At 42.7% G+C, this 24,066-nt stretch overlaps 2 protein-coding genes across 14 annotated transcripts in view; one reads left to right on the top strand and one right to left on the bottom strand.

Moving 5' to 3' along the window:
- LOC107993055 (serine-enriched protein) overlaps window positions 1-24,066 on the top strand; it is a 134,635-nt gene that overhangs the window by 64,700 nt on the left and 45,869 nt on the right. The window lies entirely within an intron of this gene.
- Window positions 12,917-14,563, bottom strand: LOC107993052 (uncharacterized). Its single transcript, XM_017049245.3, has 3 exons — window positions 14,274-14,563; window positions 13,968-14,193; window positions 12,917-13,348 (listed from the first exon to the last, which is right to left on the bottom strand). Exons 1-3 carry the CDS (start codon window positions 14,357-14,359, stop codon window positions 13,244-13,246), a joined length of 417 nt encoding a protein of 138 aa, XP_016904734.1. The 5' UTR covers window positions 14,360-14,563; the 3' UTR covers window positions 12,917-13,243.

Genomic DNA, 24,066 nt, shown 5'->3' with positions numbered 1-24,066 from the left:
CCTCTCGAGGCGGATGCAAGGTGCGATTACCTGGTTCGTTGCCGTGATCCGCGCGCGTGGAACGGCCGATAAACGAGCGGCGTGGTTCGCGGCCAATGGCATAAATCTCGGTTCGCGCGGCACGTATGTGCGTGTGGTACGAGCCACGCACTGGGCGTGTCGCACGCAACGCCTGGCACGTGGATAGCTGGATACGCATCGACGGCTCCTCTCGTGCTCGCATGAATCGTATGCGCTCGAGCGGCAATGCGCAACGCGCCGTTGCACGCGTTTACACGTATTTGGACGGCGGCATTGCGTGTCCGTGCTTTCGATGAATCCGAAAAAAGGGAATGAAAGGAACGTTTGGATGCGTTTCAGGTGATTTAATGTGTAATGGCTTGTACGCTTTCTTTACATTGCCAGCTTAAATCGAGAAGGTGTGTACTTGATCTTGCGATAATGCTCGATCCACTCGGAATTTTAATCGATCGATTCGAGTATCATATCTTTTTTCGCTTATTTCGAGCGAATTTACGAGGCGAATTTATATACAATATTTTTCAGGAACGAAGATTTTCACCAAGTTTCAGGTTTCTGATGATGAACTTTCAAGATTGCGATTAATTCTAATTTTTTATCGCGTGTAAGAATATTCCTTTAACCGATAACAGGTCACACCGCAGATTCATCTGTCATCACGATAATTTCATTCAAGCAACAGCTTTCATTGTCTCTTTTTTAGTACACGGTAGATGAACAAAGTAGGTTCTCTTTTCACTTCCTCGCGTGTACTGTTAAAATATATTCATGTATTATTCAGTGTATGGCCGCAGAACTGTTTCCAACTTTCAACACTTAACGTGTTGTTATGTCCCAGTGTCGGGCAGAAACGGCCGTTTTCCTCGTTCCCTACTCCAAATGCGACGTTCAGTGTCTTAAAATATCCTCATTGTGACACACCGACGCCGATTTTAGAGCTCGCGGGCATAATGATCGAGGATTTCCTCTCTCGCCAATGTCCTTTTCCGTTTCGTTATTCGCGACGCCGGTATTCTTCATTGTAATGCGAGGACGGACGTGTTCCGCGTTAGCAGGTCTCATTGCACGCAAGAGATAATACATCGTAGGCACCTGTTTAAGAGTCGAGCGCATAGAAGCGTGTACGAAGGGTGCGTAATGCAGCTCTCCGTGCCACGGGACGTGACCAGACGCGGAGCGTCCTGTGTCGATGAAGAAGAGGCACTGGACTCGGATGAGTCAGTCTCTTAGAATGTACGGTGGCGTCGTGGTCGACGGTGGCACGGGAATACGAAACGAGCAGTACATGAAAAAAAGAGGGATGTGGCAAAAGAAGTCTACACAGTCCGAACGCCGCGCTTTTGATGCCGGTTAACCGCTTTTCCGCTCGATACGCGTGAAAATTGCCAGTGTATAAGTTTCGCTATGCTTTGGATTTATCGTATCGATAATAGTCGAGATGCTCGCGTGGAACGGTATCTTATTTTCGAACAACGTAAATACAAGGAGTGATACAGTTACAAAAAGAGAAAAAGAAAAATCCTAAAGAGATTGTTGCAAAATTTCATCTGGATTTCGTATATTCTGTTATCATCTATCGTATTAATCTCATACGGTCAAGGAAAAGAGTGGTCAAGGGTTCGAATCCGTGACGGTGGACCCCGTATCGCCGGGGGCTCCACAACCTCCGCCACGGCGCAGCGCTCTCGATATTATTGCTTATTGCTACATAACGCAATAATTTTTTAGCGAGTGGAAATAAAGGATGCGCTATTTACATTTGCATTCTTTCGAACAGAACGTTCGAAAATTAATTTACGAACGAAAGAATGGGAAGCTTTCACCGCGATCGTTTCGCGTGTGACTTTCCGGAAACATATTGCGGTCAACGACTGGCGAGCCGAGTCATTACGATGAGCAAGCGAACCGTGATCGCCCACAGAATTATTAGTCGACCTATCTCGTCTAAAACGTTTCTGGATTCCGTTCAGCTCTAACAGCTCTTCGCACGAGTCTGATCGAATCGATTTATCCGTATGACCGAAGAAAAGAAAACTCAATCGTACAAGAGTTAGAGTGATAGAATAAACGTGCTCGGAAGAACGATCTGGCCTAACCTAGTGCTGTATTTTTGAGACGATCATCTTCGGAAGCTATTCCTCGTCCATTGCGATAAGCGTGGGCCGATCTTCTCTTTCTCTTTCATGCGCGAAATATAAAAGTGAATTAGGATTACATCGATCTTCATCCCGCTCGTGGATCGTGTACGGTTTAATTCACACGTGCCCAATAACTCGGGTTCAGGTGTCGAAGGCAACACGATCTTGATATCGCGATTCGTGCTCGTACCTATCGTTTTGGAACAGTTACAGGAACACGTAAGACCTGTAGGTTAATCCACGTTTAATACTATACGTATTATATAAGATTAGCGATATTGTGATGTTCGTTAGGTTAATCCATTTGGTATTCACGTGCTAGAATTTCGTAGCTTTCGTATACGTGTATAAGTAATATTCTTCTTATTAAATTAATCCGTGTGTATCCATTCTTCGTGTTATATAAGATATTCCTCGTTGATTTCTTTACACCAGGACTTATTTCTAGGATTAAGGAACGAACGAGGATACGTTGTGTGTACATAAAAATTCTATCTAAAAATTTTAATCAAGCGAGCAAGTAAGTAACGTTCACGGGAGGAAAGGATTAAGAATTTCACCAAGCGCAATTTCTACCTCACCTACTTTCGTCGTGACATCCGTGGGAGGTTCTGGCAATAACGAGGGAGAAAAGACGGCTCCCATCCGCTTAATTAGGTCGGATCGAATCGATTTTTTTCGTCCGGTCGAAATTGGCTACGAGCCAATCGTGTCGTAATAAATGAATCTACCGTGAAAACGTACTGTACCGGCGGTGCAATAAATCCTCGTGTATCGATTATTTCAACGTGGGTATCACCGCTCCTATTATAGAGCGTCTATCTCACGTTTCGTAACATCATCCGTGTGGAATGTGCTAATTAGTTCGAACGACGACCTCGCGCTTACGCGTCACTCTCGTGCAGAGATTTAATTGCACGGGCGCAGATATGGGGTTAAAACGCGCAACTCGTGTATAGGGCAGAGAAAAGAAGGAGGGGGGAAAGGAGGAAAGAAGGGAAAACGTTATTCGTTAATTAAACGAATGTATCGATCTTCGTTAGACCTGGCTAAGCTGATAGCTCGATCTCGAACGTGTCGACCCTGGCACCTCACCACGCACGAGTCGAGAGACGCGGATTCGATTTCGTAATCGACATCTTGAACTTTTACGCGAAGACACACGATCGCCGGTCGCAGAAATGAAAATAAGGCAATAATACGTTCGTGATCGTCGTGCTGCGCTTTCTCGCACTCCGCTTCATTATTATTATATCCATTCCTTTCGCTATCCTTTTCCTTTCCTTTCTTTTCTCCTCTCTTCTTTTTTCTTTCTTCCCCGATCGAGAGGTGTTGCAATGAAGACGTCAGGTTTCTCACCTGGCCGACGAAAGTTGATTAATCCCCGTCAACGCGTGTTCGATTCATCGAATTTAACTGGAGGGAGGGGAGGGAATCGAGCCTGCCTCTTTCCTAGGACACACACTGCCTCTGTCGGTCGTCGAGAGAGGAACACATAGGTGGCACTCGATTAAAGACGTTCTCAAGCGGCTTCGTGGCGATTGGATTAACAGGTGGATTGGGTTTCTAAATGGCTTCCTCCCACGGTTCGTCCGTTCGTGTTGCCCTCTGAACGCGTGCTACTTTGTCCCTTCTTTTCCACTTCCTTTATTTCGTTTTATTCCGTATTTTTCTTCTTCTCCTTACATATATATACATATATATATCTTCCTCTTTATATTTCCATCTCTAACTGCGCGCGTCAGATAGAATCGTGGGATATGCGTGCACACGATATGTGCACAGGGAGAGAAGAGAGTGCAATTAACCGGGCATGGAAATCGACGTGCCAGCCGCGATGAAAATGAAATGTAAATATAGATGTGTCGCATTACGTCCCCGGCCCGTGTATAATTGCCCACGATCCGAGTTTGAAGTCAATGAAATTCGCTATCGCGGCGCGGTTCGATGACGCGCATGTATATTCAGGACCGTTTATGCAAAGTAACGCCAATAAATATGCAACGATGTAAATGTCAGATATTTGTACCGCGTTTATGGCCGTACCACGACGATGCTTAATATACGTGCCGGATGTATTCGTTATATTTCCGAGTTGGACGAATGATTATTGCGCGAGATGATCGGATTTTGATACGAACGAGCGGACGGTTCATCCTCGCGTCGATGATAATCTTCTACGTCTTTGAACGCGCGTCTTGCAATTTTCTCCGTGTTGCTCGGAGAAGTATATTTTTATATAGAATCTTGTTCGATCAGAGAAAGAGGAATAACGATGTTAAAATTCGTTGGCTTTGGTCCAGGAATTTTATTTTATTTTTTTATTTTATCGCTAATAAATAATAGAAATAAATTTCTGGTCGAAGCATTAGAGAGCGAATTCTTTTTTGTTGTCGACGTCCCATTTCTCTAAATGTTGCTCATCAAGAAGATCCGTGTCTTCGCAGACAGGCATCCCAGCCAGCCAGTGGACGTAATGGAAATTCAAATTTATTCCCACTGCCATTTGCGCGGGACGGTTCATTAGCACGATCCGTAGTGAACAGCGTGTCTTTAACTACCTGAACCGTCGCTACACCGATAATTTAATTATTACGTTAGATTTGCTAATTCGTCTTGAGAGGGTGGCTCACGAGACCGCTTTTTCTCGGGGGTGGTATAAGTAATGACCAGATGGTCCCTCCTTTCACCTTGCGCAGAATTCATTCTCCACTCATTCCTTACCAACCAATATTTCTCTCCTCCACTGCATTAAAGATTAACGTTCCCCTATCGAAGAAATTGATCGCCGTTCCTTCTTCACCCGACACGCCCATCAGCACTTGTTTTTCTTCCTTATCCGATCATATTCTCCAAATAAAAAAAAGAAAAGAACCGTGAAATTAACAAATCGTAAAATTAAAAGAGCGTCGTAACATCGTCACCCAATAAATTCTAAAACACCAGGTGCGGTCGTATCGTGACACGATAATCGTTCGTTTCGCAGGTACTTAGGCTTGGTCTACTTGCTCTTGCTACCCTGAATACGTTATTACGCCGGTTTCTCGATCGATTACGTGCTCGATTTTCCCCTCTATCAAACAGTGAAATTGACCATACACACTCGTGCGCGCAAACGAAACCGAAATGCGATTCCATACGTGGCGTATCGTGATACAAGTTGATACAAATCCAAGTTGATCGTGGTGCGTGCACCATATATGTATTGTTATTTCATAATGGCCGCGGGTGGTGCGCTCGTCGCATATGATCGGGGCGAGTTACGAAAGGAATTGGCCGACCTCGTGTCCCACGCGGGAAGCTAACGTTCCGTCGCGATTGGTAACGACCTGGTTGGTGTTAGATTGGACGGGAGCCATGTCCGTGAGGCGAAACGGGGGCCAGTCATGGCAAAAATTAATTATAACAGGGCTCTGGCCATCAGAAACATCAGCTTTCGACTCTTGCCTTCTCGTGAATTATTCAAGCTGCGTCGAGACGTTTGCAAATAAATCGATAATCCGATGGTTATTTACTTATTGTTTACTGTTAAATGGATAAGATATCTCGTTGCAAGAGAATTTTCTATTGTTAAATTCATAAATGATAAATGAATGTTAAATATATATACCAAGTGTGCACAGTTGAAATCGAGTAAGAAGATAGTATACAGGTAGAGATTTTAAATTTTATGCTAAGTAAGGGGGGTTTAATTTGCTTTGTTGGAAAACTTACGCTTCGAGGGGACTGGAAGAAGCGTTTACGTTGAAAACGAAGTTGGAAACAAATTGGTAGCAACGTTATCGTTACCATTATTTCTAGCTAACGCTTTCCCAACCACGGACATCACTTTTCCCGCGACACAATTTACAATACCGAATCAAAAGCAAATTGCTGTGCGTACCGCTCGGCCAGTTCGCATGCGTGCGGCTTACAAATGCCCGACGATGGCTCCCAATTACGTAAGATTATGACATCTATGACACAATCGTGTGCATGCGTGTGCGTAACGCCCTCCTTCCGTGACGGCCGTCAACGTCCACCGACGCAGCTCGCTTTGAACTCTTTTTATTCTCTTCTTCCATTTCGATTCCTCCTTTCCTACCCTTGAACCGTTCTTCTTTTGAGATTCAGTTTCACGCTTCGTTTTCTTTGGATCTATATAATTTTTCAAAAGCCTTCTCCCCCCCTTTTTTAAAAAAATTATGTTTCTTTTTTCTTAGTGGAGATTTTTTTCTCTTTTGGCTTTTATCCACGACTCTTTTATTGCGTGGATTTTTTCATGGCTCCTCTCCGATCTTGTTGAGTATTTTTCTTTCTTTTCAATCCTTCGAAGTGTCCTCCATCTTTTTTATTGCTTTTTATTTTCGCAATATTCCGTGTTTTTCCAAGCTACGACTAATTGCCACTCGCTTTTTCCGTTCATGAATGCAACGCGGCGACCGCGTTACATCGTCACCATTCGCACACTTATTTGCGTGTCATCTCGCTCAGCGTACTCTCCCTAAGATGTATTGTTCTATTGTACGTCCTCCTCTGTCTTAAATCTTTCGCTCATTTGCTTACCTCTCAAGATTTTTAAGAAATTTCTAATTACAGACGTATAACCAGCTGTAAATATACATAACACGAGAGGATTGAAACAATGAAAAAGTAGTGCTTCCATCTTGCGAAACTGGAAGTAACGCAAAGAATAGATACGCGAATTTCTTTAAATCGAATTATTTTAGGTAATATTTGCACGCGCATCTTGCTGGGTCATCGAATGAAAATTACATTAGAAATTGATTCTGCGAAAGGGAATTCGCAAGAAAGTGGTATTCGCTTTTTTCCCTCGCCTCCCGAAACAAGTTAATCCTCTCTTTCCAATTCAATTTCACGTGAATGGCCGCTAATGTTCGTACCGAGGTGTCTCGATGCATTACAAAGTCGATTAGAAAATGTAAGAAAAGCCGAGCGCAAGACTCTGTTCCGCTCTGTTGCGCCCCCCGAAGATCGCGCTGTGCCGCTCTCTGACAGGCGTTAAAATCACTCGAGAGCGTGACGTTCGAATGCACCAGATGCGCATCGCGTGCACTGGGCGTTCATGATTGCAAATTGCGGGAAACATTGGAAAGCATCCGGGGCTGTCGCATGCCCCAACGTGTTCCTCCATTTTTCTTGCCGCGGTGTCGAGCCACTGACGCGGAAACTGCTGTCTTACTTAATCGCCAATTAAACTGGTGTAACTTTGAGGTATTTGCGGTTCTCGGCTCGATTCGCGTAATATGATCGTTCGCGAATTCGATTAAACGAAATTAACTTACGCGCTAGGAATTAAATTGCTTCCGTGTTTATTGCTTTTATTTCGATCCATTCGGTTATTTCATTCTTACAGTAGTTTTGTGTATGCATTTTTTTAATTCTTCCGTATACTTGTTCATTTCTCTATGTACAGGTATGTACGTCGGAAATGTGAGTAAAATACTTTTTTTAAAATTGCACAAAATTGCGAATTGAGTTAGGTATGTCGAAAAATTTGATTTTAAAGCGTTTGTTCAATAGGAGTGAATATTATTTTTAATTTTTATCCGTAATCACGTCGATCAAATCATGAGAAATATCGACTTCGCTTGATTAAAATTATATTCTCCTCGATTTAACTATTAACTCTTTCCATTAAATTTAAATTATTTGTAATTAATTGGTAAGAAGTAATTTAATTTCTGCAATCGTTCTTCTGCTCTCGTTCTCGTTCCTAACCGCAAACAAGTCGAACCGAATATTAATTATAGTTACAAGCTAATTCCACCAGTCTCCTCCAATTACAAATCCCTAATTTCCGTGTTCAAATTTCTTCCCTGCCACGCTCGTAGCCCCGTTTTCGTGTTATTAATCGCCGCGGCGAGAGAAATCAACGTTACACCGTCTCGCAACCGACGTAATTGGATTCGAGCTTAATACATTTATAATGCAAAGTTATTAACCTAACTAACGTATGATCGCTGCAATTACGTGGTTGTGGATTTTGCCGTCTTAACGAGCGATCTTGAGAAATATCGCGCTGCCCTGACGAAAGAGAATCCAGTGGGCCTTTAAGCCCCAAATGGATCGTCCTGGGATCGAACCATCTTTACGAGCATTTCAGGCTCGTTGAACAACCTATTTGTTTATCTCTATTCACGTTTGTTGTCGGTAACTCATTACGTAAAACACCCGCAGAAATTGAACCGTTGGAATTATCGTCGAATTTGTACAGGTAATAATAAAAATCGTTGCCACAAAGTAAAATATTACGATATTGGAAACTGGATAACGTGATCCATTTTTAAAGAAAAATAATGAATAATTACTCGTATTCCTTTTAATGTCTTGTTAAGAAAATATAATAATAAATTTTTTCCTTTAGATATAAGGCAATACTCAAAACGTTGCGCCACGATATAAGTCACTTCACGTACCTTTCTAAATAAAATATCGTAAAATATTAAATTTAACAAGATATTATTTTTCTCTAATAATCTCTCTTTTACAGGTACAACCATTACGAAAATGAAACGATTGAGCGTAAAACTCCTTCAAAAGCACAAATTAATTATTCAATTTTCTGTCGCTACCAACAATACCAGATTTCTGATAAAAATAAAAAGAAAAACAAAAATCAGATATAACAACATACGAGCAATATCTCGACGGTAGGACGTGATTGAAAATTTTATTTCTGCAACCTGTTTCAATAAGCTAAACTTATATACCAATACTCTTCCCCGATATAAGAATGCATTATCTAACTTCTCTCTATCGGATTTCCAGCTTCGAAACGCGCCACGCGAATGAATAATAAAAACACGTTAAACCGTGATTCAATAGTGTTCGTATCGTACAATGGGACTCGTTAAATGGAGGAGATGAAAGGGAACCGATCGGTGAGAGAGGTAGACAAAGAATATGATTTCGTTTTCATATTCCGGGGACGGGCGAGGCGACGAGCATGGCAATGAGCTTCGGCCAGCGTTGCGGCCGGAAGCGAGGGAGGCACACGCGCATCCGGTGATGCGAGACGTCTACGCAAGATACGATCCTCTCCGCCTTCTTTCGCCGCTCGATCAAACATCTCCCACCCCCTCGGATTTGACCGAGCTTCGATTCGAGGCGATGACTCGCCATGCTTTTACTCGTACAGGGGAATACCTGTGCAACGATCGACACGGTAGGAAAAAAAGAAAAAAACACAGGGAGAGCCCGTTTATCTTGTTTCATGGTCTCGAGCGAGCGTGAAAGTCATTTGCAGGTTCATCTCCTTTCGGATGGATGTTTCGTTGCTCGGTCGGTGGCGAAACGTGTGCGAACCGTTTCGTAATCGTGAGTATGATGTTCTCGTAGGCACGATGTTGGCTTCGTTCCACTTTGTGGAATTGTTGTTGACACGTTGGAGTTGAGGTATTTCCAGAAACAGAATGATTTAATTTATTATTCGAATTAGATTGTTTCTTTTTTTTTTTCGTTTTTCGAATTCATTTTCATTCGTTTGAAATTTCTTTCTATTTGAACAGGATCTTTCTTCGTATAAAAATCGAACAAAATCGATTGGGCAACACAAGTCCCTGAGAACTAGGAGACGGTTGCAAGAATCCCTTGCTTAAACATTTCGAATCAAAGTTCAAGTAACGGATGCACGTATCAAGCTGGTTGCAACACGCGTCCTACGATCGTTCCCCAAAGGTGCAATTGTTATATTGTAGCAATAAGAATTGCATCGTTGCCTCGTGGCACGCGATCCGAATGGTCCCCTATTGGTTAGCCTAATTGCAAGAACCACGATATTCTCTCGGTCGCTTATATAACGAAATCGCCTCCGCCGGTGTATCCGGATCTCGTTGGACGTCGAATCGGCGTGAATCATCCCCTCACGCGATATCGATTCGTGTTTCACGCTCTCGCCAGTGAGATCTTCATTTTGTCGTGAGTTTATTACAGACAAGGTTTATCCAGGCCGAGTGCATTTCAATAGAAAATTTATCGGTTCAACGATTTCCATCCATGGCATAATAACAGATGGAAGGAGTTCGAACATGTTGTTGACAAGAATAGAAATGAAGAAGCCGAAGGAACGATATATTTTATCGTTTCTTTCGAAATACTGTGCGCGTAGCGATTGAGAAAATTTTAAGTTACTTTGATTAATTAATTGAATAATTAATTGCGATTTAATTAATTATTTAATTATTTAAACGAATCAATTTTTTCCAACAATTTCTATTCTTTCTAATCTTTCCTTACACGATTAATAATTTGCACATTTTTAAGTTTCATATATTTTTTATATAATCGCAACAGTAAACAGAGAAGTAATTACAAATTTAGCTTGTTTTCGTCTCCAGAAGAATTCTTTCCGTTTCCAAACTTGGACTCGCGCAAGGGCGAACGTCTGAAAACTATCCTCCCTACGTTTCGTCGGCATTAACAGTCAGTACGCGATTCATTGAAAGGAACCACAGCTACCGTGCACGCATAATATGTAAATGTATCGGGCTACCAGAACGATTTGCACCGCGGGGGCCGGCATTAGGGGGAAGGGCACGGATAACGCGGTGACACTCGTTGGGGCCCGGCACAATTTATCTGGGGAATTGTCGTGCATCACTCACGGACGCAAGCGGATCCACGGTTTCGAGTGATAGATCTCCGAGCCCAGGTAAAATATACCTATACTTGATGTAGCGTGTGCTTAGCACGCAGCTATCCTGGAAAGCATCCGTCGGTTGGGAATTTAGGTGAATTTTCTGATGGCAACCGTTTCGGGGAAATTGTCGAAATTCTTTCGAAAGATGTATGCTCGAGCGATTCAATTCGTTTTTATTTTATTTGAAATTTCAAGGTGCGCGAGAGATATTTTTGGAGGAAGGAATGCTTTGTATTCTTCGTATGACAGGAGTACAAATGTTTCTTTTTTTTTCTCCAGTAAGTTAACAGGATAAAGTTAATCTCTTTATCGTTAATTTTAATTTAACAACGAAATGAAAGGATTTTATAGCGAAATTATATTTTGAAGGAGTAATTTATAAATGGAATCAATGCTTCTGATAATAAATCTAGCAATATAAAATATCGAGTAATTAATCTGAAAATAATCCTGGCATCCGACGATATGTAATTCTTGGTTGTATCATTGGTATCAGTCTGGTAATTAATTAAAAAGAGAAAAATAAAGCAACGTTAAAGAATGTCCGTACAGATCTTCCATATATTACGAGTCAATAGTGGTTGTCATCAAATTATCTTCGATAAAATATGAAAGGCTTCAGCGCGGCACAATACACAATAAACACGGGGAAGAATAAGCCCATTGACGGCCAGGCTATTTGGCGAAAACATTCGAGACACAATCGGCCCTTTTCCAAAACTTCGTCCAACATGCTAATTGTCCAAACACCAGCGGCTAACAAAAAACCCTTGCACGCAAATTCGCTTTGGTCAAAGAAAAGATCGTTTTATGTCTCTCGACAAGCCGTAGAGGCACGAGGTAACAAACTGTCGGCAATATATTTTCAACGCCGGCCAGGGAGTGAATATTTAAATTCGAGTATCGTTATGCGCTTCGTGGCGCCAGCCTCCTCTAAACGGTGCTATGGTGTTGTCTCGACGACGACCGAGCAGTCTCTCACTCCGTATAAAAAACAAAGGGTTCCCCGTGGCCACTCCACCTGTCACGGGTCGAAAAACCAAGACCAGTGGCACTGTCGCGTAACGATTCCTCGCCTCCGGTTTCTCTCTCCCTCTTCCCCTCCCCCTCATTTTCCCGTCTCCCACCCCCTTCTCCTTCTCTCATCCTCCTCTTTTTCCTCTCCTTTCCTTTCGTTTTCTCGTCGCCGGGCCCACGTTCGACCGTTTTCTCGGCGCATTCAGCGGAAATATTAAAATGCCCCGACGAGTCGTGCGCACGACAATAAGTTCTGTTGGCGCTCCGGACGTGCCCTGGATACCGGGCGTTCGCTCTTAAACTACCATCCGCGTATACACCATCCGTCCCTCCCTCTTCGCTCGAGACCCGAGAGGGGGTCCTCTCGCTCCTCCATAATTCGTCGGGGTGTTTCCCCCACAGGGGATTGAAATGCACGCGGTGCACATCCTGTCCGGGAAAATTCAAATGAGCCCTCGGTGGTTACTCGGGCCCTGTTGTCCGCCCGGCAGCAGCGGTTAGAATCGGTGGAAGGGAGAGAGAGAGAAGGAGAGAGATTTGGAAATCCGCTCGAGCGTTCTGACGGATGGATTGCGAGAGAGAGTGAGAGAGATCGGAGTGATAAATATCTGTGCACGGTGAACAGGTTTGGGAAGGAACGTGGGACACCAGGTTGTGGAAACGTAGCGAAAGTGGGATTGGAAGAAGTGGGGAGGGTTGGTTATTAATATTCCAGGGTAGGATAAGCTTTTGGGAGTGGTAGTATGGGAAACGGAAGTCGATCAGGCGGTGATCGATGATACGGAATTGTAGTGTTCGATCTTGAACGGAGGTACGCGTGATTCATAAATTTATTAATCGACCTTGTAATATCCGAGGCACGCGCGAGTCGTGAAATGGACTGAGGTGCATTAATGTCAATTACTTATGGTTTTGGTTATAAATAATTTTTTAGAAAATGAAGTACGCGGCTTTTGTTAAATATTTTCAAGAGCGAGATTAATTGGAGATTATTATCAATAGGATTGACGGAAGTAATAATAACAACAACAATAACAAGGATATATTTATAAGCACAAAAATTTATTTATTTATTCTCGTTGCAACGTTTCCATTTTTATGAATATATATATATATAATATATTTTAAATATACGCGCGTATGAATTTTTGCATCATGTTCGGTATTTGCGCGCTCGTTGGCGCCTATTTGAGCGCGCAATACCGAACCGTTTCACACAAGAAATGTGTATAAGTCCGTCCGATTATTTTCTCCAATTTTTCTTCGATTTAAAATTGTTCGATGACGAACAATTTTTCAATCAATTGTAAAATTTTCCATCGATTGACAAAGATCACATGCGGATCCCCCCCTTTAATCCGTATTAATCTTTGTCAAACAACAGTCTTTCGTACTCTTCAATAGATCATCAATACATCATTCTGTGTTAGGCCAACCATTTGATACCGACGTTGTTTGTTGCGAATAGAAATGAATCAAAAATGTTGGATGAAGATAATAAGGAATCTTCGAAATCTACTGTCTTTGAAACCTAATGAAGAAAAGAGATTTTTTTTTAATCAATTTGGATGTATAGAAAATAAAATAATTTGATATAATGATATAATAATAATATATAAATCATGAGTAATTGAAATAATTTTGTTAACTTTTAATGTTTTTAATTTGAAACTGTATTTATAATGGTTTGTATTAATATAGAAACAGAAAATATTCAGTTAATGGATAAAAGTAGGTGAAATTGTTCATCGTGCTTCTTCAATCGTTGGATACATCTTTTTCATTTTAAATTATCGTTAATGTATATCAACGTTAAATACAGTTTCAAATTAATTATTATTAAAAATTAAGTTAAATTTGATTTGATTACTTTTGATTTACACAATCTTACTTTCCATATCTCAAGAACGAAGATAAATCAAGTTAAATAATAACATTTTTTGCTCAAAATGATCTTCCAAAGAAAATAATAAATGTAATTACTAAATATAAATATAATAGAAAAATTATTTTATCTGAAATATATTGTATATCGTAAGAAATTTTATATATTGTCAGAATTCATTTTGAGGAAAAAAAAATATGAACCTAATTTATTTTTATATATTAATATATGTCAATAATTATAATTTATCATTATTGTTATTTACTGGGATGCTTGCTTGGATATTTTCAAAGATTTGTCGAGCCCGTTTAGCGATGATTTGTAAGCAATTAATCAATAAGTCAGATTCGTCTATCTTGTTAAAATTATTGTTAAAATCGCTTATAAAATTTTTAGCGTGTGATATTATTTTTGTTTCCGCTTCATTGGGTTTTGTGTTTATCAATATCGGAGTTTGAATCGATATACGTTTCGTTAACGGTTGGTCGATTCTATTCGTACATAAGAAAAAAAAAACAATAATATTATATTATTAAAAATTATTAAAAGATATTTATATATTATCTCATACCTATTGTTCTGCATATGCTGTCGTACGCAAAATGCCGCTAAGAGACAAAGTGCGTACATAGGATTCTTCAAATAATGAAGAGGCATAATAAATTGCCTTTAACCAGTTTAAATTTTACCGATATAATTTAACTGTATTAGAAATTTTGATAATTTATTTAAAATTTCTACGAATGTTTATACCTTTTAGCCAAATTGAAAACCAAATTATCCTTTGTTTTATAAAAAGTTGACTTTCGTCGATCGATCGGTTTCGGCACCGCCACCCGTTCTCCGCTCGATCTGCTATTCGACGTCTTCTAGACAATGTTCCACCTGAAAAACAAATATAATATTTCTATATCGAAATATCGAATCCTTCCATCATATTTATTCTATTGCATTGAAGTTATTCCCTTCTCTTAATTTTAAATTTATACCTAATATCGAACATTGTTTCTCGATACGTACGTCTTTCTTCGTTTTCTAGATTAATTTCAAAGTATATAAAACATTGTTCCATAACTTTCTACAATTAAAGAAGCAAATAAACGCTTTTAATTAATATTCTTCATTAATAAACGCATCACGATGATAAGAGATCGACGATTAACTAACTTATCTCCGTGTCCCACTCGAAGCGAATCAAAAAAACGAATATTTTGATCCTCGCTCATATTATCCGTGGAAATTGGTTCTAGCGAACGCGAGGTCAGGGAAGAGGCGAGGATCGCGTGCAGAACCGACCACCACTCATCCACACTCGAGTATTAAACATAAGTGCCACTTACCTATGCCCGATCCTCACGAGCTGCGCCTATTGCCTCCTCTCCTCGCCCCTCGCCGACGAGTTTCGTTCCCGATCCCTCGGCTGCCCTTGTTACTATATTTCAGTATTGGCAGTATCCGTTCCTTGCCGATCCATCTCTCGTCTCTCACCTCGTGGCGATTCCCGCAAAAAACGAAATCATGGCAGAACTCAGCCGCCGGCTGATCCATCTTCCGTAACCCGCGCAATCTTCACGCACGCGAGAACTGGTGGAACAAAACGGTCAAACCGCGGAACGGTACCCTGGCTAACCTTTGAACCCTTCACCTTCTCACGGACTCTTACGTGTATATGTATATATATATATATTTTTCCTTGAGAAACGGTTGAATATTTTAGATCGAATCCTCGGTTACGATTTTGTCTAGATCCATGGAAATTTTTATTAATCGAGGCCTACGTAGAAATATAACAAGGATATCAAGAAGAACATCATATGTTGGTCGTGTGAATTTGTGTGCAAATTTTTTAAAACCAAAAGGTAAATGCATGAGAGACGTTGAGAGAGTGTGTATTCGGAGGATAGGGGTTAGCCATGCTCTGCTCAACTGATACTGGTTGCATCTATCACTGGATGGAATCGACGAGCGAAATATATGAAATCACGAAATATTTATCCCTCATTACCATCCATTCTTCGTAACAATCCAACTCGGCCGAGTATCTTATACAACCTTAGACCGATATTTATCTTCAATCACTCGGCGAGGATTCCGTTGCTCGTCGTAATCTGCACAACGTGGAGAAATAAGCAACGGCTTCTGGCATGCACGAGAGAGCAAATCCGCGAGAGCGATCGTTCCGAAAGCTCTCCGGTCCGGCCTCGGTGATCTGGTGGCGCGAGATCGTGAGAAGTACTCCAGATCACCGAGCAGGATCTACCAGGTACCACATCGCGAGCCTGTTAGAGTCAGATCGCTAACAAAGTGAGGATCAAATAATAACACGTTAGGATCGCGGGGCCCGAAGATAGATGGCGCACGGTGTGAGTGAATAATTTGATAATGGGAGCGACGCCGGGCTTCGTACATCTCCGCCCCCGCCCGCCACCTCCGTCTAGGAGGATCGGGGAAGGGAAGAGGAGCCGGCCGAACAGGGAAGATGATCTCTGATCGTTGCTCGAGATCTAGCACTCCTTCCCCTCCCTGCGTGCACCGTCTTATTTTCTCCTTCCGTCTCCCTCTCCTACACTCTCGTACCCATCCTCCACCACGGCTCTTACTCTCGATCTTGAAAGATCATGCCGCGAGATCACGGGCTATATTCGTGAGCCTATAGCCGCGGACGGGTTATGCACTTGAGAGGGACTCGCCTCTCCTCTCCCCGTTGCTGTAAAGGGATATTCCGGTGTTTTTCGAAATTTTTGCAGACAGGCTTAATGGCGGATGATTGTGTGCCAAAGGTAACCCCAGGTGAAAATGAGCCATCCGAGGCCCTAACCTCCTTGGTCCGGATCGAGAACGGTATAACTGTTCGATCGCCCCGTGTTTTCGTTCCCCTCCCCGACCATCATCCCTCGCCGCCTCCACCTCGCGGTCTCCTTCCCCCTTTCTTTCCAACATTCTTCGTCTTGTGCGCGCATGTGTGCGGCGTGTGGATCACGACGCGCGTGCAATCTCGTAGCACTTTAGCGAGCAATAACCGTTTCTAAGGCGGTCGAGATACGCCTCGTAATCACGAAATCGAATTTCGAGCTTCCCCAGCTTCGCAGGAAGCGCGTTCCCACGCTGAAATGAACGAAAATAACCGACCGAATGTAATTGATAAGTCAAATTACTCGTTCCCTTCTTCTCCTTGGATACGCTTTTGGAAATGCTGTTTCGTTTCAGCACGATCGATAGCCTCCGGCAATGTGCAAGCATAAATCAAATTTGATTAAAATTCATCGGAACGAACGAGGAAGTCGTCTCTCCGCTGCTGAGTGCTTTATTAAATACTGCTTCGATCGAAACACGATTACTCGAACGATCCTATTATTTCGTCGCTATCCGCCACGATGTTCAAAAACGAATTGCAATCACGTGCGAAATCGTCCCATTTTTCACGCCGGATTATTTATATACAGGCTCTAATTGCCTTGTGTAATTCTCATAACCGTAAATACACGCGTCAAAAGGTGTTGAAATCGCGGGGAGGCCGTCACGATAAATAAATCACGGGAGGATATACGCGGCAGATACGTAATCTAATTCCGAGCGAAGCAAACTTCTACCGATGGAGACAGATTAGGTTTTGTGCAGAGAGGAAACGTTTCGACCTAACATTTCAGGGATCAAGGTGATGCCTCTACCCGAACGAGTAGGGATTTTGCATCGAAATGGCATGGTATCGCGACGTGTTGGCTGCCTCTGTTTCGCTCGTCTCACGATCTGAACGCCTGATTTCGCGTTAACGCGCTCTAGGCCGAGATTATTTCGCGAAGTCACGTTAACTCTCGATGCTCGTTCCACGATAATGAGCCTCTCCGTCTCGTTCCATCTCGTTCGGTGAATCATAGATGGCGCGCAGGAGAACGCGTGGACGTTCGATCTCCTCCTCGTTCGAGGAGGATTTTTCACCGACTCCCTGTGGGAAACTATTCAAAATAGCCGGCCGCTCGATCGAGAGCACCTTACCGGTGTGATCATTGTTGTGTCAAGGGTGGAGGGAATGGCGATTTCGTAACAGTATACACCTCCGTAAATTCTCGAAAGATGACTTTCGTGCGGCAACGAGAGAGGGAAGACCGAATGAATGGGGGATTTATCAATGCACGTACGTACATCGTGCGGCGAGGCGAGAGGAATCGTTCGAGGAATCGAGGAAAAGGATTTGTTCTCGACACGGCTCGTCACTGTCGCTAATAAGTCGCAGCTGTTTCGGTTAAGAATAAAAGGAGCACGAGTCGATTCTCGAGATTAAATCTGTGGTGAATTCAAGGTCCTTGGAATTTTGAAGTAATTTACTTAAAATTTCATTCAATTAGACTTCTTTACATCTGTCATTTGGTTTTGACACCAAAGAATTTACATATTATAATTATCCCGTCTCATAGTTCAGCAAATACAAAAAAATATAACAGAAATTTAACTTTTCTTCTTAGCAACCAGAAAAATCTTTATCAAATTCTTATCGACGATTCGGGATCGCGGTCAAAGGACTATCATTCGAGCTAATTTCCATTAACCAAGTTTCACCGAGCGGGTAATCGCGTTCCATTCTAATCGAGGGTCGGGGCGGGGAGGGGGAGGGCAAAAGGCGCGCTTAATTCTAAAACGTTTCTAACGATCTCTCTGCTTGATATTCAACCGGCATCCGCGAAATGGTGGCTCGGAGTGGCGAGTGTCCGGTCGCTTGTCCAATTCGATCACGTAGCGTTTTAACGCTTTACATTGAACGCAGCGCGTGCTCTGTGTAGAACGTAGACGCGGTTACGAGCCGATACACAACGCCGATCCTGTGTGTGCGACGAGCTAGCTAGCTAGCTAGCTAGCTAGCGTGCGTACGCATAGAGACGAGACGTGGGTGTCGAGTTGTAAAACAAAGTAGTTTTCGAAGGGGACGTTCCAATCACCGCTGGTTGGAATTTATAGAAGACACACGTCGAGGACGATCGTCGAATCGCGCCCAACCTTTCGGCTCCGATTCGCCTCGGGGAAATGTTTATCGACGCGTTTGATAGTCAGGTGAATCATACATGATCGAGTTTGGGCCACGGTGGAATATCGTATTCCGTGGCGCGCGCGTCTTGTCTCGCGCATTGTTCCTATGATTCATTGGCGATAAAAGTTTCGTGGTGGTGGGTCTTCTCCCGTCTCCACGGGGGAAAATTAAACAAAAGGAGATAAATCAGGCGTGACATTAACTCGCCGGTTAAGTCTATTCTGCACGCCACGGGGATCTTCTCTCGAAAGTAATCCTTTCGAAAGGATTCGATATTTCTGAATTTTTCTAATTAGTTAGCATGGAGGGCGGATGATTACCTCGAAATTGCTAGCTCGTATATTGAACGAATCAATTTTCAGATTTTTAAATTTTATGGAGAGCTGGCTTTAGGAGTAAATTTTTTCGAACAATTTATTTCGCAATATACGAATAATTGACTGTCATCGTTTCATACAATAGAGACATCATCATACAAATTACATGAATTCTTATTCTTTCGTTTTATTGTTGTTCTTGTAAATTTCTAATTGCATACGATTCACATGCGAATTTTTATCATAAGCATATGTAACGGTATATATATATATATATATGTATATTTATAACAAGTATTAATAACTTAAATGCAAATGTATTATTGAATGATGAATAATTTCATATATTTTGACTTTATTAATGAATTTTGGAAATTATTGAGGGTTTGGTTTCATATAAATTGCCGGGTGTTTCGATTTTCGACGTCGGTTGAGCTTATCGTTTGTAAATCAGAAGTTACACCGGTTAGACCCAGAAGCTCTGTGTTGCACAATGTCACTCGACGCTCTAACGAGCCACCGTTGTCAAATGTTGTCGTGGTTGTCTCGTACGAACGATATGCAAATAGGCAGCGACCTATGCACCTAGAAAGTGTATAATTACCGCGCGCCGCGGTATTTTAACGATATGTTAATTGTGCAATCGGTGTCTCATTGTAATTAAATTAGTAACTGCCGCGAAGAGTGGCGCTGGCGCACGCACGTCTCGATGCACCTCGTTCGAGACAAGAATTCGAGGCGAACATGTGAAATTAAGGTGATACACGCGATGAAAAAGTAGATCAATTCGCGTTGTATTCACATATAGAATAAAAATTTGCATGTTCCTTTTATCATCGATTCGCGTGTATTTCACCGAGGCTGCAAATACATTTTTTTTTTCAAAAACTCTTTATAACAATTAACCGCCACTATTAGCTTCTAATTTACAATCGGTTATTTCTAAGCTTACGTTTTGCTGATCCGTTAATCGAGTTTATTTCAGGTTGAATTATTGTATACAATACAATATTTATATCTCGATGCAAGGAATCAAAGTTTTGAGGAGGAATTGGCCTACGTAAAATCCATTCCAAGCTTCGTCTTTTGTTCAACAACGAATCGAATCGACGGATCGCACTATACGCGATATATATATCGAACTGTTCGGCCCGTGAAAATCAATTGATATGTGTCACGATGCTCCGAAAGCTTCCTTGAAAACGCACCGGATGCACGATGGGGTGTTGCATTGGCCGACAGGCATTGTCTCGAGTCTCCCTCTTTCATCCGACCGACATGTCGAATGCTGGATGCATATCAATTTATGCCCCATCTCAGAATTCCCCGCGTCGGGGGAGCCTCTTTCTCTCTTCCTTTCTCTCCTCCCTTTTCGTACTCCCGGCGCCTGGTTGACGTCCGGCGAGGCATTTCCTTTCGATATCACGTATGTTCTTACGATTCCCCGTGTAACGTCCCCGCGACGCAAGTAAATCGGTTCTGCCGATTCTCGGAATGGAAATATTTCTTTGAGGAGGTTTGTCGCGTGAAATAATTTTACAAATGGATACACTCGGATAAGAAAAATCACAAACTTTTCTCAAGTTTACAAATTTATCGAAACTGGATCGGATTAAAGAAAGCTAAAATCCCCGTTTGACGCAAATTAACGTATCTGTGATGTACAATTTCTCCTCGTCCACGCAAACACACCTCATCCGGATCGTATACGCGCTCACGTACCCACACTCGCTCACGCCACTTGCGCTTTTCTTCGTATCCCCTCGTGCGAAGAAGGCATTGCCTCCCTTGCTCCCCTCCGAATTAAATCGTCCCTCGGCAGCAGAAAATAGCAAGGTTTCACCCGCGCGAAAGGAGACGTCCGGGCCGCGTGACGCGCGGCCAGTCGCGCAATTAGGCTGGATGATTGATTAACGAATCTCTCGGGGTATAATGATAGAGCGAGGTGCAGCTCGGAGGCGGCTCTGGATATTCGTCGGGGCGATTTCGAGAGGGTTGTGGACGGCGTTGATCCATCACGCCGCGGGTCCATCAGTATGCGTGGGAGTCGGTGTTTCGAGGACCAGGAAGTGGGTGTTGCTGCACTCCATAATTCACCGGGCGTGTGCTCGTGGCCCTGCCTCCGTGCTAACCGCTCCTCCCGGTCCACCGCGATCATCGAGGCGGACGTGGCGGATTGTGGGATAGCCCGGATGAAGACGTTCCTCGTGAAACGTGTTTTCGAGGGGGAAACCGCGTTGCAAGAGGAAAGATTTTTCCGTTTCCGTTCGACAACAATTTTACCCTTTCTTTTTTCTTTCTCTTTCGAACGAATCGATTGTTCGATTTCTCGGAATAAATAGATCATCGAACGTTAAAAATTTCTAACGAAATTAAAGGAAACAGGCGAGCTCGAAATTAAAGCGTACTAGAACTCGAAATACGATTCGTTGCGGCCGATATTCGTGATTTAAGTCACGTTGAAAAGGGGGAAGAAGGGAGGAGGGGGGGTAAAAGTATTCCGCAAGATAGGGACGCGTGTGAGAGGCGAGGAAGACGGCCGCGTGAGAGAAGAGAGAGAGACGAAGGCCGGGAGACAGAGCGAGAGGATTCGCGATTCGAACCGGCGGCTATCTACGATCGTACCGGCAACCAATTACGTTTGTTGAACCGGAAAACGGTCGGGTCCGTATTCCACGTTGGTGGAGCAGTGTCTGGCCCTCAAATTATAAATCAGACGATAACCCCTTGGCTGTATCGTTTTCCGTCTCGGTTTCTCCCCACGCGCCCTTCTATCGGGACAAACGGACGTTGGAAAGAGAGAAACCGTGGCGAATCGTGAGGGCTTTTAAGCTCGTACATCACCGTGTGGGTTACGCCTCTCGTATTTGCTTAGTCGTGGCGATCGGCCAGCCGCGGATAAGCTCCGAGATGAAACAATTAATAATCCTCACGAAACCACCAGCACCGTGGACCAGATGTTTCCTCTTCTTCCTCTTCTTCTTTCTTCTATTTCTCTTCCCTTCTCTCGTTCTTCCATCACTGGCCCGCGACTTTTGATAAGACTTTTTTTTTCTGTAAATTTAAACCAAAGAAACGAATTCAAAAGCGATCTATCTCCTGATCCTGGACTTTCACTGTATCGTTTAATTCCGAATGTAGAATTGTCGGGCAACTTCTACTTTTTATTAAATATTCCAATACACTTTTGTAGCTGTATCCAATGCAGTCTTTAAAATACACGATTACTATGCTTCTAGCATAAGTTCATTTCTAATTATATAACGTTCGTTTACTTTTAATATACGCGTCTAAAAGTCTATGAAACTATTTCCTTAATTTCACTGAAAAATTTCTTACTTTGCTTAAAATTTGCCGCCTGCTTTACGATTCTTATCCAGACGATTTATTCAATCTAATCTACTTTAATACAAACACACGCGTATATGGTTGTTGATATTGTTTCGAAGCACGCGAGCGGATTTGCCGCTGCAAATGGTTACATCCACGAGGAAAGGGCCGTTTTGAGAATCGAGCATCGGGATCGTTCTCGCGAGGACGTAATAGCAGCTCGTTCGGGACACCAGGAATTGCAAGGTTGCGCGAAGAAACACGCGATATCCCGGGCTGAAAAATGACGATACCGCGGGCTATATCTCAGCGTCTGCACGGGATATCTTAATTATCGGGCAAAAATTAATTACCGTAACGCCCACCGCGTCTGTGCAATGGAACGAAGGCGGCGGGGACTCCCGTAGGGCATTCGTGGGAGTAGAGCTTCACCTACGTCGGTAAATCGCAAAGCGCTAGGAAATTTTCGTTACGTTTAATTTTCTTTTTTTATCCGAGATTCGTCGATTATCATTTTATTTATTTTGACGACGATATTTGATTTTTACTCATATCATGCGTGCTCGGTGAATAATAATTTATAAATTATTTTCCATTTGGCAGTGTAAGACTCGATCTATTAATTTAAAAGTAATCGATTTCGTTCGAATTAATCGAAATATATTCAGTTCCGTGGTTTATTTAACATTGGAAAAGGTGAAACTTTCTATCAATTTCGTAACTTTTATCTCATTATACAAGCATAAGTTACTTTACAAACTAGATCTCTTAAAATATATATATCGATACTTCGAAAGTTGCCCATGTTATATCTCCAATCACTCCTACGTCGTTAACTCCACGTTCAGATCCTTAAAAAGATCAGTCTTTTACAATTTTTTCTCAAATTTTCATTCCATCACCATTGCCTCCTCGCGTCGAAGAATTTATTTACAATGTGTCTCGCTCTCGATCTCACACTATCTTTGAAACGCGGCGGAATTATTATACCGCCGGCTCGCAAGGTTTCGTGGAAGCGTATCAACGACGAGGCGGCACGAAGCGGCGCGGGAGAGTAACACGAGTAATTTCAACGATGGAAACGGGTCTGTCGACGGGTGGTGGTGTGGGAGTCCGGGCTGTTTGGGTTCAAAGGTTCGCGATTATAACATTCCGGGCATGCCGTTTCGTGTGCATCAATTCGGTACGCCAGTTCCCTCTTTGCGGAGTTCACAGCCGCGCGAGGATCTCCTCTTCGCCTCCCTCTGTCCTTCCCCTCCCCGCCTCGTCCCTCGCCGGGCGTTCGAGGATCAGGCGTGTTCGGGCAGCGAGAAGCAGGGCGATCCTTTCCAGGAAGGATCTGCTATCCGCTGGAATCGGTAAACGCTTCATTTTCCCCGCTCTCTTTTCACCGCCCGTTCGTTACTCTTCTTTATCCCACGTGTGCACGCGCTGCTCCTCCGGGTCAGCTTCCGTTTCTTCGTGAACCAGCTTCGTGTGGACAATGGAGGGTGCGGGAGAGAAGAAATTTTTGTTCGATACAATTTATTATTCTTTTATCCAAATTATTTACGAGATTTTTCATTTTTCACGAGATATTTATTTCTATTTACGAGATTACGGAAGATAGGAAATTTATAGAGCAGGGAAATTGAAAGGAACTTTTTGTTCCAGAGCGTTGTGTTCATAGGAGGAAAATTATTGTGGAATGTGGATTT

The sequence above is a fragment of the Apis cerana genome, linkage group LG10 (assembly GCF_029169275.1).
Source record: "Apis cerana isolate GH-2021 linkage group LG10, AcerK_1.0, whole genome shotgun sequence".
NCBI lineage: Eukaryota > Metazoa > Arthropoda > Insecta > Hymenoptera > Apidae > Apis > Apis cerana.
This window is presented reverse-complemented; position numbering and strand designations above follow the sequence as displayed.